Source organism: Phascolarctos cinereus, unplaced genomic scaffold (assembly GCF_003287225.1).
Source record: "Phascolarctos cinereus isolate Bilbo 61053 unplaced genomic scaffold, phaCin_HiC Scaffold_5;HRSCAF=322, whole genome shotgun sequence".
In the NCBI taxonomy this organism is placed as follows: Eukaryota; Metazoa; Chordata; class Mammalia; order Diprotodontia; family Phascolarctidae; genus Phascolarctos; species Phascolarctos cinereus.
In genome coordinates, this window is record NW_027555958.1 from 314,664,330 (window position 1) to 314,683,465 (window position 19,136).

A 19,136-nucleotide genomic window follows, 5' to 3' on the forward strand; every position below is an offset into this window, starting at 1 on the left:
AACTTTCCCTTCTCAGGCAGAGGAGAGATTTGCCTCCCTGGGGAGAGGGTGGGGGGAAGGGGCTCAACTGACCTATAGCAGGGGAGAGAGGAAGCCTTCCCTCTCCTCCCTTATGGGGGAGACTCAGTCCCCAACGCGCGCCCCTCCTTTCTACAGGTCCTCCGAACCTGTGCCCCGACTCTGCACCCCGGCCTAAAGAAAGCAGGGAGGAGGGTGTGTGCGGGGCGCCCCTACAAAGCGGGGAGCGACCAGAAAAGAGCACAGGGAGAGGGGGGCGGGGAGAAGGCCCTGGCCCCATCGAGGCCTCTATTCCCTTCCCGGCGCTGCCCGCGCGCGACCACCCTCCCGCCCTTATGTCCGTCCACCCGGCCATGCAAACACACACACACTCACACACACACACACACACACACACACACACACACACACACACACACACACACACACACACACCCCTGGGTATTTGGGGCTGGAACCGGGCAACAGGGGATCGAGGCGAAAGGGCATGGGGCTGCTGGGAGGGGGCTGCCAGCACGCGGCTCCCAGCGTCGCGAGCTCCCGGGAACGTTCCACGGCCACAGGAACTGGCAGTCAATCCGCGACGCTACGTTCATCCCCGCACCGCCTCCACGTTCCATCCGCGCCCCACAGCTCCCAGGCTGGGGCAGGGCCCCACGTTGGGCACTGAAAGGGACGGGGGGGTGGCAGGACAGCGAAGGGGCCGAGACCGGGGAGGGGAAGAGGAAAGGAAAGAGGGGAGGAGGGGGCGCTTACCCAAGACAGGCGAGGGGCGCTCCTCCACTCTCCTTCCTGTCTCCTACATGGAGTGAGAGTCCCTCCTCTCGTGGCACTGGAAAGCCACGGGCGGGATGGGGTGGCGGTGCTGGGACGCGGCGCTGGGGAACGCGGTGCAATCCCGGGCTCCTGCTCCGGCTCTGGCTCCGACTGGGGCGGGAGAAGGAGGAGAATGCGAGGCGCCGGCAAGCTTCCTAGTGGCCCGCTGCGAGAAATGCAGCTGTCCCTGCCCTGCCGGCGGAGACCACAAGTGGAAGTGAGCGGGAGGAGCGGGGCGGGGGGCGGGGGGCGGGGGGGGGAAGGGTGAGAGAGCCAGCCAGGGCAAAGGGGATCCCCCGCCCCCAGGCTCTGCTCACCCTAGCCTCCCAGGGCCCTTCGGATAAGATAGAATTTCGGGGAATAACCCGAAGACCTCCACAACCAGAGAGGGAGGGGGCGCCTTCAGTGGGAGGGGGCACACAGCGAGTCTCTCCTCTTAGGTAACCCCACCTTTTTATCCCCCACCCCCCGCCCAGTTCTTTTTGGCCCGAGGTTGGGAGGATTAGGATCTAAGCCTCAACTGAGGATGCTGGGGGTTGGAATGGGAGGGAGCATAGAGCCAAGCATCATACCCCTCCCCCATTCCCTGGGAGGGAGGAGAACTGAGAAAGGAAAGGGAAATTGGAGGAAGAGGGACCAAGGCCCTAGAGAGTAGGAAGGAGCCAGCTGCAAGGCCTGAGGGGAGAATAAACTTGGGGTGTGTGTGCGTGTGTGTGTGTGTGTGTGTGTGTGTGTGTTTCACCCCCTCTCCCTACCCAACCCCCATGGATCTGTGACACTCACAGAACTGGGTGCTGACTCCCAGGAGTGCAGACTGCATCTGACCCATACTTTCTTATCCTGTATAATTCTGACAGTTTCCTCCCATAAATCTTCCATGAAATATGAGCTGAAGGCCTTTCTCAAGTTTTGGGTTTTGTTTTGTTTTTAAAATATTCTGGTATACCAGGTAGCAATGGGACACTCAAGACATATCTACTGTCCCTCACTCACCTTTTCATATTACATATTTCCTGAATAATAGGGAGGCTGAGAGGTACCCAAGAAAGAGGTCTTGAAGTCATGTGACCTGGGTTGGAATTCAGATTCTGCCACTTATTAGCTGGATGACTTTGGGCAAGTCTAGTCATCTCTCTGGGCCTCAGTTTCTTCATTTGTAAAATGAGGTTGTTGACTAGGTGATCTCTAAGGTCTCTTGCAGCCTGAATGATATATTTTACACTATTTCTTTTAGTAATTTTGATAATATTTGAGAAGCACCCTGACCTAGTAGAAAAGATGAAGGAATGTAGGTGATAGAGATATTAAATCACTGCACTTGTAGTGAGGAAGACCTGAGATCATTAGACCAAGGGGGCAGCGAGATGGCGCAGTGGATAGAGCACTGGCCCTGGATTCAGAAGGACCTGAGTTTAAATCCAGCCTCAGACACAAAACATTTACTAGCTGTGTGACCCTGGGCAAGTCACTTAACCCCATTACCTAGCCCCCCAAAAAAAATTTAGACTAAATGCTTACTAGACACTAGGGCAAGTCACCACCTCTATCAGCCTCAGTTTCCTCATCTGTAAAATGGAGATAATAATAGCTCCTACATCACAGGCTTGTTTTAGGTGTAGTGGGAGTGAGGGATTTGGGAACTTCTCTCCCCTCACATCAGCTAGTTGATGTAATTACAGAAAGTAAGGGGTAGACAACAGAGGTAATGAAGTATTAAATATGTTAAAGAAATACAAAGACACCCTGTCATCTCCTTGTGGTATGAAAAGTTTTCTGACTGAAAAAGCAGAACAAAAATTGGCGATGTTTGGGGCAGCCTTTCAAATACAAGCCTGCCATGTACCCCCAAGAAAATCAATGACAAAAAGAAAAGCTCCTTGGCCACCAAAATAGCAGCACTTTTTGCGGTAATAAAGAACTGGAAATAAAGTAGATGCCCATCGATTAGGGAAAGGCTAAACGAATTGAGCATGAGTGGAATGGAATATTACTGTGCTACATGAAATGATAAGCATGATGAATAGAGAGAAGCGTGGGGAAGCTTTATGTGAACCGATGCAAAAAAAACAAGCAGAACCAAGAAAAATATGCATAGTAACTATAACAATGTAAACTAAAAAAACACACAGTGTAACTATCATAACTTAAAGAGCAAAATTACAATGACCAAGCTTGACCCTCAAGAAGAGATATGAGATAACAAATCCCTCTACTTCTTTGCAGGGATAGAGGGGCCAAAGGTGTGGAATACTGCAAATATTAGACTTTTAAAAGTTAGTTTTGCAGAACTTTTTTTCTTTCTTCCTCTTTTTTAAATTCTTTATTATAAAGGATAGCTCTCTGGGAGGGGATGGAGGAAGGATGCAGCAGGAAATACAGGTGATATAAAAATAAAAGATTTATAATACACTTATAGGGGAAAAAAAGACAAGCCTGCCATCCCTACACAGCAATTTCCGCATTTGGGTCAGTGTGACCCCCTTGCACCTCTATCAGAAAACAGCAAGGAGGGAGGGGATTTTCACTTGTAGTGAAAGTCAGCCATGTAGGCTAGCTTTGGAGGTACTTTCTCAGTCGGAGACGCTGCAACCAGCAGGGAGCAATTCAGAGAATCAAGCAGTTCCTAACAAGAAGCATAAACGCTCTGGAGAGACACAGAGAAGTAGCATTCAAGGAATGAGACTTATGGCAGCTGAGAAGAGAGCTAAGCAGTTGAGAGTGGAGCTACAGAAAGAGGCAGAGCCAGGGAGTCTAACTGAGCAGCTCACTCAAATAAAGGTAGTGTAAAGGATAGAGCAGTGTGAGCTCCCCATGAGAAAAGAAAGGCTTTTTGCAGTCCAGGAAAAATTGCTTATCAAACAAATAATGAGCCCCTCAGTACTAGTGCCTTGTGTTCCCTCTATGTATGCCTCACTACTACACACTAAATTTATGCCCATTCTTCCCATGGGTACTATGTGTGTCTCTAGGAGAGTGCACCTAAGGTTTAAGGGCAAAACATTTCGAAGTTCTTATGGGTAGGTGCTGGGCTTGGACTCAGGATAACTTGAGTTCAAACCTGGCCTCAGACATTTACTAGCTGTGTGACCCTGGCCAAATCAGTTAAGCTCTGTCTTCCTCAATTTCTTCAAATTGTAAAATGGGGATAAAATAGCACCTACATCACACACTTCTTGCGAGGATCAATGAGAGAATATCAGTATAGCACACTGCTTGGCACATAGTAGGCACTTGTTAAGTGTTTATTCCCTTTACTCCACCTTCTATGACATCTTGGTTAATGCTTTTGCTTTGAACCAATGGTATCAACTGGCTGACCTATTACAGGTAAGTTCACTAGGAGGCAAGGGGCTTTTCAGTTATAGTTTTGGGAGGTCATGGCCTACAGAGCACTCCACAACACTGATTCTCAAGCTTTTTGACCTTAGGACCCCTTTACACTCTTAAAAAAATTATTGAGGACCCCCCTAAGAGTTTTTGTTTGTGTAGGATATATCTATTGGTATTTATTAGAAATTAAAATGTTTTAGTATTATTACAAAAATAGCTTTAACCTCACAGATACCCTGAAAGGGTCTTGGGGACCCCCAGAAGTTTCTGACCACACTTTGAGAACTGCTGCCCTAAAATCTTGGTATGAAAGTAGAGTCACCCTACACCAAGAAACCAACTCAACCCACTTGGAGTGCTCATTTGGGGAGAACAGCCCAGAGATGGTGCTACATAGAGATCAAATGAGATAATATATACAAAGTATTTTATAAAACACAAAGCATTATATAAATGGTATCCATAATTATTATTAAAGTATGTTTGACTTGGAGGCAGAAGAATTTCTGGCTAAACATCCTGATACTTATCAGCTTTGTGACCCTACACAATCAATCAACAAGCAATTATTAAGTGGCTACTATGTGCCAGGTCCTGGGAATACAAAAGTGAAAATGAAACAGCTCCTGCCCTTACTTAATCTCTCTCAGCCTCAGTTTCTTCATCTGTAAAACTGGGATAATAGCACCCTCATCCTTACTTCACTGGATTGCTGTGAGGATCAAAATATTACATATGAGGAGGCAGCTAAAGTAGTGCAATGGATAGAGCTCTGACCTTGGAGTCAGGAGGACATGAGTTCAAATCCAGACACATGACACTTACTAGCTGTGTGACCCTGGGCAAGTCACTTAACCCTGATTACCTCATCAAAAAAGGAAAATATATATATATATATATATATATATATACATATATATATATGCAAAACAGAGCAAACCTTAAAACCCTATATAAATGTTTGGTTTGGACCTGTGATTTTAATGGTGTTTCATCCCAGTGAGAAAACCCTCTACCAATGCAGGTGCACAACTTATAGCTTTAAGGGTTGCCTGAGACACTGAGAGGTTAAGTGATTTGAAGACTATGAGGACTTATCAGAAGCAAGATTTGGATATAAGTCTTCCTGACTTCAAGGCTAGAATTCAATTCACTCTTCCAGACTGACTTTACCTTTAAATATTTTGAGGTCATTTTCTTGTTTTGTTTTGTTTATTGGATCTGTGATTTCTTTGGTGTAAGGAACTCCCAATGGGGAAAAAGAAAAGCAAGGAAAATAAAGAAAGAAAATAAAAATGTGCTTCAGTCTTCACTCTGAAACCATCTGTCCTTTACCTGGAGGTGGTTAGCATTTTATATCATGAGTCCCTTGGAATTGTGGTGGGTCATGGTATTGATCAGAGTCTTTCCTGGTTGATTATCTTTACAATATTGCTGTTACTGTGTAGATTGTCCTCCTGGTTCTGCTTACTTCACTTTGCATCAGTTCATATAGGTCTTCCTAGATTTTTGTGAAACTATTCCCTTCATCTTTTCTTTTTTTTCTTTTTTTTGCATCAAATTTGTTTTATTCTTTACAGTTTCTCAATCATCTTGATTCAGTCATTAGTGCTGCTTCCTTCTGAAGGAGCATCCTTCTGTAAGTCTTGCCTTTCCTCCAGTAGGCTGACAGAGCACAGTGGAGCATCCCACACAGAGAACCACTGTTTGTGCATGGCTGAAGAGAGAGGTGATTTTATAGCACTCCCGGCCCTTTATGTCCATGAAATATGAGTTCGGACTCTGCACCAGGTGCTTCTTCTTGTGTTTCCACTTCTCCTCCTCAGGAGAGGGGTGCAGGAGGTCTTTGGTGAGAGGCATGGTGGCATGGGGAGATCTTCACCACTGGAAACCCTTTCGTCTTTTCTTACAGCATTCCCCAATTGATAGGTATCCCCTCAGTTTCCAATTCTTTGCTACCACAAAAAGAGCTGCTATAAATATTGTTGCACATATAGGTCTTTTTCCATTTCCTTTTATTTCCTTGGGGTGTAGACCTAGTAATAGTTACCAGTGTAGTCTTAAATTCCTCCATAAACTCGAGGTATACTCTCCCACAGATATGCATGGTGCCCATGGGAAAAGTGGGTACAGAGTATGAAGAGTACAATAGTAGTGACTCACACATATAGAAAACATATACGGTCAAGACAACTCATGTCTCCAGGACCGAATGCCCTCCCCTCACACTTTTTTTTCTCATGGAGAGCTCACTGTGCTGTCCCCTGGGCCTGGCATCTTTGGGTGGTTTGGTTGCTCAGCTGGGCTCCCTGGTCTGCCCCTCTTTGTAGTTCAACTCCACTGTCATGGCTAATTCTCTCTTGAAATGATTCTCTGCAGCTCAAGATCTTTAAGACTTTCTTGGGACACTATGGGCTTAAGTGACTTACCTTGGGTACCAAGTAAATAGATGTCAAAAGTTGTATTTTGAACCCAGGTCTGGCTAAGTTAGAGCTCTATCTACTATGCCATGCCGCTACATAGAAATGTTAGCTATTATTAATAATGATCTGTTACAGCCTATGTAGACCTACCAGGCATCTCTCAGTGACCCTTTTGGTCATTAGCTAAGCTTTAGATCCTGTCCAGGTGGGACCTTCACTCAGGCTTAGAGGAACAATTGCTGGAAATTAAAAAATCAATTGGAGAAAAGCAGAAGAGCAGAAGAAAAGGGGAGGTAGGAGCATTTTACCAAGAGCCTTCTTTTGACTCCATGCCGGCTCTACCCTCAGGGTCCCAAACATCACCAGCCAGCCTTGCCATCTACATCAATCTCTATATAGGAGGCTTGGAGAAGATTTTCCAGAGCTATAATTGGTTTGATGAGCAATTTTTCCTGGACTATGCAAAAAGCCATACAGTCTAGTTTTATACTCCAAGTAGAGCTTGCATGACTGTGATCCTACTTTATAATACAGAGTCCCTTGGGACCACCTTGATTTCAGTTTTGCCCTGCTGTTATAAATGCCCAGCTAAGTTTTGTGAGCAGAGTAGAGCAATCTGAGAGAAAACTCAAAAGACCATGGGTACGGATAAGAGCTCAGTCAGAACGCCATGTCAAATAGTGGCAAGTATCAAATAGTGGCTGGAAGGGACCTACCTCATACTCCAATCCTCTCATTTGACAGATAGGGAAACTATATCCTGTATAGACTTGATAATTAAAATATTATATACCTCTCCCCCAATAAGAAGTAAGCTCCTCAAAGGGACTAACTTTCATCTTTTACCCTCAGCCTTAAGCACATTCCCTTGTCGATAACAGACACTCAGTTGGTTTACATTCTCATTCTCTCTCTCTCTCTCTCTCTCTCTCTCTCTCTCTCTCTCTCTCTCTCTCTCTCTCTCTCTATATATATATATATATATATATATATATATATATATATATATATATAATTTGCAGTCCTGACACATATGAAGACCTGCCCTCCTCTTTCCCTTTCGCCTCACCACCGTACCCCATACACCTTTTAAGGGCTTATGGTCTCTTGAACCCGTTGATATAGAGAGATGTGTAGAGCACATATAGCCAACATATTAGAAAAATATCGGGATGTAGGGAGAGAGGAATTTGGACTACTGCCTATAATCTATGATCTATAGTTTGGGACCAGAGAAAATAAACCCAGAAAGTTTTTCTATTCCTTTTCAGAGTTAGTTTCCCCATATGCCCAAATGTAGAACCAAAGATGTCACAAGCCTAAGAGACAAAATGTCCATCATATTCCCTCACTCCTCAATCCCCTAGATCAAGTGTTTTGTGGCATTGACCCTTTAACCAGTCAGATAAAACCTATAGACCCTTCTTAGGATGTTCTTAAATACATAAAATAAAATACAAAGGATTATCAAGAAAACCAACTATATTGATATAGTTGTCAGAATATTAAAGAAAAAGTGTTCATGCATTTTATGTTAAGAATTCCTGACCTAGATAATTTTAACATCCCTTCCCTTACCCTTCACTGACCTTCGTATTAGTGGACCCTAAATTTAGAGCTGGATGGGGCCTTACAGGTCATATAATCCACCACCTCTTGTTAAGGAAAACTGAGGCCCCAAAAGTTAAATGACTTGCCTCAGATCTCCAGAAAATAAATGGTAGAGTCATCATTCGAACCCAGGTCCCATGACTCCAAATCTAGCATTTCTTCTTTGCATTACATTCACTCCTTCTTGTGTCATTCTTGGGATGAAGAGAATTATGTTCCAGATGCCATCATTTTTTGTCTGTTTGCCTGCTCTTGAATAAAAAACACATACCCCAGCATTTCTGCTTCCAAATCTTCAACTCAGCTCCACCCCAGCTTCTTCCAGAGTTGTGACAAGTTTACCAGAATGCATCAACTCCTTGGGTAGTTGGTGCTGGCACATACCAGCGGAGAAGAAAGCAGCCAGGTTTTATTCAAAGAAAGGACAATGTTTTCTGGCCTGTTCCCAATATCCTTTCTGATAATGCCTGGCCCTTTATTTTTTTCTTGTACATTGAACTGATAGTTGCCTCAGGGTAAGAGTCTATGTTGTTTCTAAAGTCGGTCTCTTTCCAAAATCCTAACTGATAATTCAGAACGTGTCATCCTGGAAGTATAGTTTGGCCTAGTTTTCCCTGAAGGCTTTCCTTTATACTTGTCCACATTAAAATTCACCTACCACCTCTCTGCCCACTTATAAGGTTTTTCTGTAGCTTGGCCCTGTGAGTGTGGCATTTGCTGGTCTGGGAGAGTTTAGTGGAAACTGGAGACCTGGGGATTTTTATTTGCACAGCCTCTTCTATGTTATTTTTTAAAAATTAGAAGAAAAAGAAAGTATTAATATCCTCATCAAGACAGACCTGACTCAGCACTGGTGCCTGGAAGATCTCAGTTGCTTACATTTCTCTATACTGTATACAGAAATGCCCATTTATTCCAACTCTGTATCTTATCTTTAAACTAATTTCCTATTTTAGTAGTAATAATAAAAATAGCCAGCATTTAAATAATGCTTTAAGGTTTGTAAAGTACTTTACAAATATTACCTCATTTGAGCCTCACAACTACCTTGGGAGTTAGAGTATTATTATTACCCCATTTTACAGATGAGGGAACTGAGGCTGATAGAGATTAAGTGACTTTCCCGAGGTCACACAGCTAGTACATATCTAATTCTAGATGTGAACCCAGATCTGCCTAGTGATGATCAAATATTCCCTATAATACCATAGTGAATAAATTTATTTAATTTTCTTTGGACTGGAATCATTCCACTGACTTTCTGAAGGTGAAAAAATATTGTACCTCACTCTCATTGTTTGTCCTCTCAGAGAGCTCTCACAGACTCTTAGGCAGTTTTTTCCCTTTATAGAAACCATATTTTCTTTTCCCCAGTTCATTATGTTTGTTTAAGTACTCGAAGCTTTTTCAAAAAAGAGATACAACCACTTAGCCTACATGGAAATGAAACTCCTTGGGTTATCATTTCTAGGGTTCCCTCTGGAGCCCTTCTAATGGATGAGACACTGAATGGTGTTGGGAGACTGACCCTAGTGGAGTTCAAAGGCCTGCATTCTTGTTTGTGACTTTGGGAGACCTTTGACCTCTTCAAATTTCTGTTTCTTCATCTGTCATATGGGGATGACACGGGACCATCTGCTGTGAGAATCAAATCAGTAAAGGCAGTGTGGGGTAGCAGAAAGAGGGTTAGACTTGAAGTCAGCAGAGATGTGGGTTCAAATCTTGACTTTGACACTAACTGGCTGTAGGACATGATCTCTCTGAGCCTATCTCTTCAACTGTAAAATGGGTGTAATGATACTCACATGGCCTTCCTACGGGCTTGATGTGGGGGAAATCACTTTGTAAACCTTAAAGGGCTCAATAAATGTGATAATAATACATAAAAAGCTTTATGGTACTGGAAAATGATATGTAAATCATTATTTACAATATATGAGACTAGGGAATAGACCTGTCATTTTATTGACATAGGGAACTCCCATACAGGTCAGCACCTTCTCTCTCCCCTGTCTTAGAGAGTTGCCTGAACATTGAGAGTTTAAGGAACTTTCTGGAGTCACACACCCAGGATGGTTCAGAGGTAGGATTTGAATCCAGGTCTCCCCACATGCCCCTTGAGTTTATTCTATGGTTGTGATGATGTGGGTTTAAATTTCAACTCTGCTACTTAAGGACCACAAGGTGTTAGTAAATCTCTTCAAATTCTCTGAACCTCAGTTCCTTTCTCTGTAAGATTTACATACTAAGACCTAACTTACTTAACCTCACAGGGCTTTTGAGGGGAGAAAATGATATGATTATATATACGTGTGTGTGTGTGTGTGTGTGTGTGTGTGTGTATCAGGAGTTCTTCCCCTTTCTTGTGTCATGGACACCTTCAGCAGTCTGCTGGAACCTATGGAGCCCTTCTCAGAATCATGTTTTTAAATGCATAAAATGTACAGGATAACAAAGGAGACCAGTTTTACTGAAAAATAGGTCTCAAAATATTTTTAAACTAAATTCATGGACCCCAAGTTAAGAACTCCATATATGTGTGTGTATGTATGTGCATATGTGTATATGTATATGCAGGTGCACATTTGTATATGCATTGTATATTTGTGCACATATATGTGTATATGCATGTGTGAGTGTGTGAATGTGATTATTTGTATATGTATATGTATTTGAGTGTGTCTATATGTATGTAAATGTGCATGTAAGTGTGTGAGCATTTGTTTTTATATGTATGTATATATGTGGGCTTCGGAAATGGTAAAGGCAATACAAATGTAAGGGTAGCATTAGAGGTACAGATCACACTAACAATCCAATGGGTCTTTGGCTTTTTAAGGATGAATTTTATATTTTGACTAACATTTCCACAATTTTATCCTTGAAGGCCTTTGGAGATTCCCAAGGTGATGTAAACCAGGATTGATAATTTATATTTGTCTGAATTATTTGATAACTCAGAAAAGAGATGTATGCATATGTATACATATGTAAGTGTGTATATGTAGGTATTTATATGTGTAGGTATTATGTTATGCATATCATGTGAATACATGTATTTGTATATAAGTATGTGGGTATGTGTATAGGTGGGTATGTATATGTGCTTGTGTGTGCATGTGTATTGTATGAGTATGAATGTTTATGTATATGTGAGTTTCTTTGTGTGAATCACTGTGTGTATGTGCATGAATATATGTCTGTAGATGTATGCATGTACATGAGTATTGTGCATGTGTGTTGCGAGTGCGTAGGTATATGTGCACATGGATTGTGTCAGTGAATGTGTGTGTATGTACATCTATTTATGGATTACTGTGTATGTATATAGTGTGGGTGCATGTGTGTGAATATATTTATATATGTCCATGAGTACATGTGTGTGTATATTTGAGTATGTGTATGTGAGTATGCATGTGTGTATGAGTTATATTGTATATGTATATATGTAAATGTATGTATGTGTTTGTGTATGCATGTGTGTTTCTGTGTGTGAATCCGTGCGTATGAATGTACATAGATGTATGTGCATTGAGTGTGTGCATGCATGTATATGTATGGATATATGTATATCAATCTGTGTGTATACATGTGGGTTTGTATGTGTATATGTATATTATATGAGCGTACATGTGTGAGCATGTGGATATATGTGAGCATGTGGATGTGTGTGTAGTGTGTATATGTGATTATGTATGTATAAAAGTGTGTGTGTGGGTGTGTACGTAAGGAAAGTTCTCTGCATTTCTGCTTGCATCCTATTCCATGTATTTTAGGATTCAATGCAGGAAGAGATTTTGTTATGGTGGCCAGTTTGGAGTTAAATCTCTGGCCCCTAATCTTTTCTTTCACAGATATCTAACTATTGACCTAGGTTGGAGAGCCCCAGAAGTTCTGCAGACAAATGTCCAGTGTCCTGCTAACCATGTGACACATATAGTGCCCTGATCTCTCTCAATTATCTCTGATAATGGTGGGGAGCCATGTCACAGATGACCCCAAATACAGCAGTCAGCCTGGACTTACTGATCAATGAAGATTTAGTTAGTAAAGAAGTGACAAAAATTGTGTAACATGTCACTGTAGGTTGAAAAAATTTAGCTCCCACTGAATACCTGGCAACATATGACCTCGTGGCAAGAATTGCAATAGCTCTGCTACATAAACTAAGAGGACAAATCCCAGTGCTACTGACACAGCCTTAAAATATCCTGGGAAATTCAACTAATAAACTGTACTAGAATGAGACCTTTATTACAGAAGTGCTGTCCACTATCACCCTGACAAATACTGATCAATAAAAATTTTAAGAATAGTGTTTTAAATAGATGTTTCCATATCAAATACTCAATATCCAAGGTACATGGAGTAAAAAGCTTTCAAAACATAAGATAGCGGAAGAAACCCAAGTCACATAGGAACAGGATGGGGTCTTCCTAAAGAGTGGAACCTACAGAGGATAAGCTTTCAACACAATACTTATATTCAATTACAAAAAGCAGTTGGTTTTACCCACCTAGGAAATAATTTGCAGCATATCAAATATTTTTTAAATAGAAGGACAGTGATTTGCCCCAGGACCACTTCCATCTGAACTCCATTGAGAAATACGAGGAGGAGAGATGAGAAGGAGAGGGAGGAAGAAGGAGGAGGAAGAAGAAGGAGCAGGAGGAGGAAAAGAAGGAAGAGGAAGAAGAAGGAGGAGGAGGAGGAGGAAAAGAAGGAGTAGGGAGAAGGAGGAGGAGGCGGCAAATAATGAGGAGGAAGAGGAGGAGGAAAAGGAAGAAGGAGCAGGAGGAGGAGGAGAAGAAGAAGAAGAAGAAGAAGAAGAAGAAGAAGAAGAAGAAGAAGAAGAAGAAGAAGAAGAAGAAGAAAAGAGGAAAAGGAGGAGGAGGAGAGGAAGATTGTTCCAGTCCTACAGACTTCGAGAAGAAAACATCCTGAGGCAAAAATACTGTGCCCAAAAGAGGAGAGAGAAAGAGAAAGAGCCAGGGCTCTGCCCCTGTCTACTAGCAAATGGGGGCTTCTTGCCAGGGCCCCCAGCTCCCTCTCTACCCATTGGAAATGTTGAAACATCATGTTCTTTCATGGAAAGTCTTCACTTGAGTTACACAACGGCCAGTTACCAAGGCAGCATATTGTTGTCCTGGAAGAAAGTGGAGAGTATGCAGGCCCATGTGCTCACAGTTTGTTTTCCTTGAGCTCTCCTATTTCCTACAAGGCCGGTGGGAAAACCCAGGAATGCAGCTTTCTTCCTCCTTCTGCCTCTCCTTAAAAAAAAAAAAATGGCACTCCTCCAAATAGAGCTGAGTCTAATGTTATTCCTGAGCCAGAGACAAGATCTGTTAACCTCCCAACTTTCATCCTGACCCTCAGAGATCACTGGGTACCACTTAATAACCGGGCTATCCCTTGGCAAAATGGCAAAGCTGATAAAATAAAATGCTTGTCTCCTACTCCCATTTCCCATCCCCCACTACCTTTTTGTAGACCTATTTCCTTCATCTATTGTATGCTCTTCATGCTGAGTCAGCCTGCCTTGTCATGGAAGAAAATAATTTGGTAAGTTAATTTCATGTTTCCCAAACATCTATCTGAGGACTACTCAGTATGTGACAAACTTATACTGGCACATAAGGCTTTTACTTCTTAAAATCCATATACTTAAAAAAAGAAAAAAAGAAAAAACAACCAGGTTTTTTAATTGACTGGCTATCCTGTGGCAGTAACCACACTGACAACACCCTGTGCTTACTCTCATCTCTGAGGAGTTGGTGAGGGGAACAGAGGAAGTTAGGAAACAGTGCTGGGGATCGGATTTGGCAGAACTAATGGGCCTGCTCAGTAGGGAGTATAGAAGGATTTCCTGACTTTTGGGTGGCCAACTTTGCTATCAGCCTCACTTTTCTTTCCTCTGAGGAGAGAATGGCCCTGCTAGGAAGATGTACAGAAGATGACTTCAAAGTATGTATGACTGTGTTTCCATTGCATCAAGATGAATTTCAGCTAGATGCAAGGAAGGACTTCTCGACTCGAGATTATGAAAGTCCAAGAGAACTATAAAATCTCCTGTGGAAACAGTTCAGCAGTGCAGAGGAAGAAAGCCTCAAATGAAACAACATCTCCAAAGGAGAGTGAGCCCATCCATGGAGTGTAAGAAATGGAGAATAATGCCCAGGGGCTCAGACCACTCTGCTCTTTCATTTTTCAACACTCTTCCTCTCCCATCCCCGAATAGAAACAGAACACTCACTGGGGAGGCTCCTTTCACCCAGGGCCAGACTAGAAGTTCAATGATTTCAGGGGACCCAGAATTCTCAATGAGGAAAAGGAAGCAAAATGCATAAGCTAGTGGGACTCTCAGCACCTGGATAGAGCTAAGCCATGAGGCCCCATGGATGCAGCCAATAGCGTACTGGTTTTGTCAATTAGGCAGACATAGGTTTGAATCCTATCTCCGACATTTACTAGCTGTGTGAATCTAAACAAATTATTTAACTTCTCTGCACTTCAGTAAAATGGAAGGATGGAATGAGATGATGTATGCAAAGACTATTTAAATCTGAGCTTTTAGTGGTGGTGTGTTTTTTTAAACTTTCCATATGATAATGTTTAGGGTGCAACCACTCAACACAGACCTGCCCTACAGGCCCGGACTTCCTTGAGGAAAGGGAGTAGCCAGCTCTAAAAGAGCCAAGTCTTGTATCATGAAATTTAAAAGTCCCTAGTGCTGGAAAGAAATTTTTAAGAGGTTATCTTGTCTATTCTACTCTAGGCAAAGATGACCCCCAACCTGTCCCAGGTTGTTAAAGATAGGTTGTTAAAAGATCCCCTAGGAAGCGAAGTGCCACAACCTCCCTCAGCCTGGTTACCTCAGGTCTAGTGAAGATCAGAACAACATCCCTTGACATCATGAGCTACACTTGGAAATAATAAGTCATATGTTCAAGGATGCCCACTCTCCTCACTATTATTTGATATAGTTCTGGAAATGCTGGCAATAGAAATAAAATGAGAAAGAAATTAAAGGTGTTAGGGTAAGTGAAGAGGAGATAAAACTATCCCCATTTGCTGATGATAGGATGGTTAATTTGGAAAATCCTAGGAAGTCAGCATGTTTTCAAGCCTTTTCAATATATTGATCAATTTTGCTGATTTTTCCTCTTCTTTTCTTGTCTCTAAAAATATTATTCATTAAATGGGTTATGGCTGTGATAATTTCTGTAGTGATCCCATGATTTTCTCCATTCTTAGAATCTTTGCTTTATTTTCCCTCAAGACTCAGTCCAGGGACCACTTCCTTGGTGGATCTTACCATCATTCATTCACTCCAACCCAATCCCTACCCCTGGTAGGTATTAGTGTTCTCTTCCCTCTTAAATTACCTTGTATGTACAAGCTGTATCAATCCAAAGAATGTAAGCTCGTTGATGGTAGGGACTCACTCCTATTCTGTCTTTGTGTCCCTAGTGCCTGGCACATAATAACGAATGTCTTAAATTGTGAAGAAAAAGGGGGACCTCAGAGCAAATCTCAGAATTTCCTGTCCTCAGTCACCATCATTCTCTCTCCCCTAGCAGGAGATTATGACCAACACTGGAACATTTTAGTTTATCTGAGAAATGACAATATCTCTCCTGTTGTATGATACTGGATTGGCATAGATAAATGCCTGTCTACAGTACAGTGATTTAATGGGAGTAGGAGTAGGAGGGAGAGAGCACCTCTGGTGACTTCAAGGGGGGAAGAGGGTCCCTCTAATGATCCCTGCCGTTGGGAATACCCTCTTAATTACCTGAAGCTAGCCTGTCTGCTTTGCTACTGATTTTATCCTCTTTCCATTTGGGAGAAGTGGTTTTTCTGCTCTAAATATTGACAGGCTGAAATGATCAGAGCCACTGTGAACTAACAAGCTCTCTCAGCTTTCAGGGGCTTCAGCTATCATATCCAGAATGTCAGGGAGAGATGTCCTGGTTGTCCTATAACACAGGAAGCACCGGGGTATATTCTTCAGGTTTTCTTTCTTCCCTTCCTCATTATTTCCCATTGGAAAGTTATCCTGTTTCCCATCAAAGGTGCTGGGAATCCAACACACAAATTTGGCACTTCAGCAGGATCTTAGGCAATCCTTTAGGGTCAGTCTAAAGCTTCACTGTCTCCATTCTGCTCTAGGATTGGAAAAAATATAAACCCCAGCTGTCGGTGTGTCACTTTCAGGCCTCTGTGGCCTCTAGTTTCAGTTTATTCTACCATAAGACATGTTGTGGGAACCCTTAAGAAGTACATTTGATTAAAAAGTCAGCATTACTCGGATTCTCCTCATGCCTGTGGCATTGCTACAGCCCTACCTGGGGAGCTCAATGTCAGAAAAAGAAAAGTTTCTGAAGTTCTAATATTTACATTTAACTCTTGTCAAGTGGGGATAAGGCTAGAGTTAAGGAAGACCTGGGTTCAAGGCCTGCCTGACTTATATTAGCTCTGTGACCTAGGCAATTTATTTAACTTCTTGGTGCCCCCAGCAAGGCTCTAAAATCATAAAATGCAGAGTAGTTGTTGCTCTGCATTGGTGTATGGTGTGTGTATGTGTTCACTGGGAATTGCCAACACCAGTGAAATCATAGATATGGACCAACCAGAAAAATGGGGATGGAGAGCATATATCTAATATATAGTGAACCCCACTAAGAAAATTGTGGATTTGAAAACCAGGTTCTGTTAAACCTACCAACAGGGCAATTATTCACAGTACAAAAGGTTTGCTGAAAAAGGAATGGATATAATGTCTGGAATAATGTAGACCAATGAGAAAAATCAAATTTGTATAAAAAAATTCAAACTTTGATTTCCGCACCACCTTTCTAGAATGATTATCACATAAAAGGACTCCTAAACCATGCAGTTAATTAAGACCTATTCTTAATATTCTTCTAGGTGAAGCTAATCCAAATGGCTCTTGATTGGAGGCAGTAGGACCTAAGGGATGGGTCTCTGAAATGTGAAGAATGAAATCCCAAACTTCCTTTCCAACCTGTTCCACCACAAAACCCTTCCCAGAAATGGATGAAAAGGAGATAAGCCCCAAAGTGTGTGACCAAGAGGACCTAGAAACCCGGGTGCCACAAACCATGCCAATCCACAAACTAGAGAACTAAGACCTGACTGTAGTCTCAGAGATCTATGGGTTCTCTGCTTTTGCAAGGAATGGGTAATAATCCTCCAGTAATCTACCAGGATTTAGACAACCGTAGGGGAGATTACAGAGGCAAATGGGGAGTCACAGGATCAAAGAATAAGAACTAGATGGGATCTTAGAAGTCATCTAGTCCAACTCCCTCATCTTTCAGATGAAAAGTGAGGTCCAGAGAGTGACTTGACCAAGACTACACGGCTAGGAAGTGGCAGATCTGACCTTAGGTCTGCCGGTACTCTTGAGGAGCCTTCTTCCAAAGCGAAACCCAAAAGGGATTGAGAATCTAGAAGACTCAGCAAATGTACCAGACTGATGACACAAAAATTGGGGAAGTGAGAAAGAAAAGTGGCCAGGCAGAATAATTTAAAATCATCTTCCCATTTACTTTCAGAAGAATGAAGAGCCCAACCAAAATATTTTTCCCTGGCTTTTTCCACAATGACTTCTGAAGGTTCCACAGCAAAATCCCACAGCCAGACATCACTGCAGAACTCCACGTACCTAGGGCACCCTGAAAAGAGCAGGTAGTCCCAGTCAGGAAACATCTCTCCAAGGATAGCTGGGACTCCACTGACACTAAACACTTCTAAACCACACTGATGATTATTATGCAATAATAATTGCTAACAAAAGCAAAAAACCCACAAAGAAAACTTCATAGTCCAGTTTTTCTGATTTGATGAGGAAGCAAGTACATTTAAAGGTTGAAAACCTTGTTTAAAAAAAAGTTTGCCCATTCTATAGTTAATTCTGGAGAAAATAGACCATCTGTATTTCAAACCTTTTTTTATGGAATGGATTTTTGGAACATGTAAACCCAGATTTAATCCATCTTCAGGTAAAAGAAAACTGGGGGGAGGACAGCTAAGAAGTAAAGCACGGATATAGGAGCAGATTATTTGCCATTTGTTCTGTGGATGGGCATTGGCCTGAACCCCTAAAACTGCTGGTTTGAAGCCTTGCCTGGGGCTATTTTGGAGAGGTCCTCTCTCCAGTCTGTAAACCAATGCTCCTTCTCTTGGGACACCACGACAATTCTGAGTAGCTAGGCCACACAAACCCCTTTTATTCCCTCCTCCCAATTTGAATACATTCACGTCTCCAGAAGTCATGCTTCAAAGTCTCTCTCCATCATAGTAAATCAATGAAGCTTCTGAGGTATTAAGCAATCCGTGACATTTGTGACTGGTTAACTTTAATTTGTCAAAATAAATTTGCAGTATTTTGCATGTTAGTAATACAGTGCTGGTATTGACAGGTAAAATCATCTGTGTACATAGAAACCTTCATTTAGGAGCACACCTTATGAGGGAAATGGATACACAATAAAAAGAGATCCCAGGCCAAGCAGCGAGTCCCAGAGTGTAACAACAGGCTGGATGTCAGATATGAGGATTATCTAATACAACTGTTTAGCTGCCAATCTGATAAAGGGGAGCTCAACCAGGTTACAACCCAAAGAAAGAACACACACTGCCTTCTCATAGAATACTGTCGGTCAGGCCTTCATTACTCAGTTGAGTCAGTTCATCAGCAGTAGAAACTCGACCAACACACAGGCAAATTCTATCACACAGCCTGGCTCCCTTCTCTGTGCATCCATCCCCCTTCTCCATGCTTTCCACCCTACCCCACCTTGGCCTCTCCCACTCCTCCAAAAAGACACAATGTGGTTTTATTATTGCCAACAAGCTTCTTAAGTGAATAAAGAGTGCATACGAAATAGCATTTTAACTGAAGTCATACAA

General features: G+C 42.3%; 1 protein-coding gene and 1 pseudogene across 1 annotated transcript in view; both read right to left on the reverse strand.

The window, feature by feature from the left end:
• The window catches only part of LOC110211875 (uncharacterized), an 86,253-nt gene extending 84,590 nt beyond the window's left edge, over positions 1-1,663 (reverse strand). The window contains exons 1-3 of the mRNA XM_020991437.2: positions 1,595-1,663; positions 1,152-1,343; positions 775-1,026 (exon numbers count right to left, since the gene is read on the reverse strand). Coding sequence (XP_020847096.1) covers positions 775-1,026; positions 1,152-1,343; positions 1,595-1,663 — 513 coding nt within the window. The remainder of the gene's footprint in view (positions 1-774; positions 1,027-1,151; positions 1,344-1,594) is intronic.
• A 4,052-nt stretch (positions 1,664-5,715) lies between these two features.
• On the reverse strand, positions 5,716-6,041 carry LOC110212077 (small ribosomal subunit protein eS27 pseudogene; annotated as a pseudogene).
• Between the last annotated feature and the right edge of the window lie 13,095 nt (positions 6,042-19,136).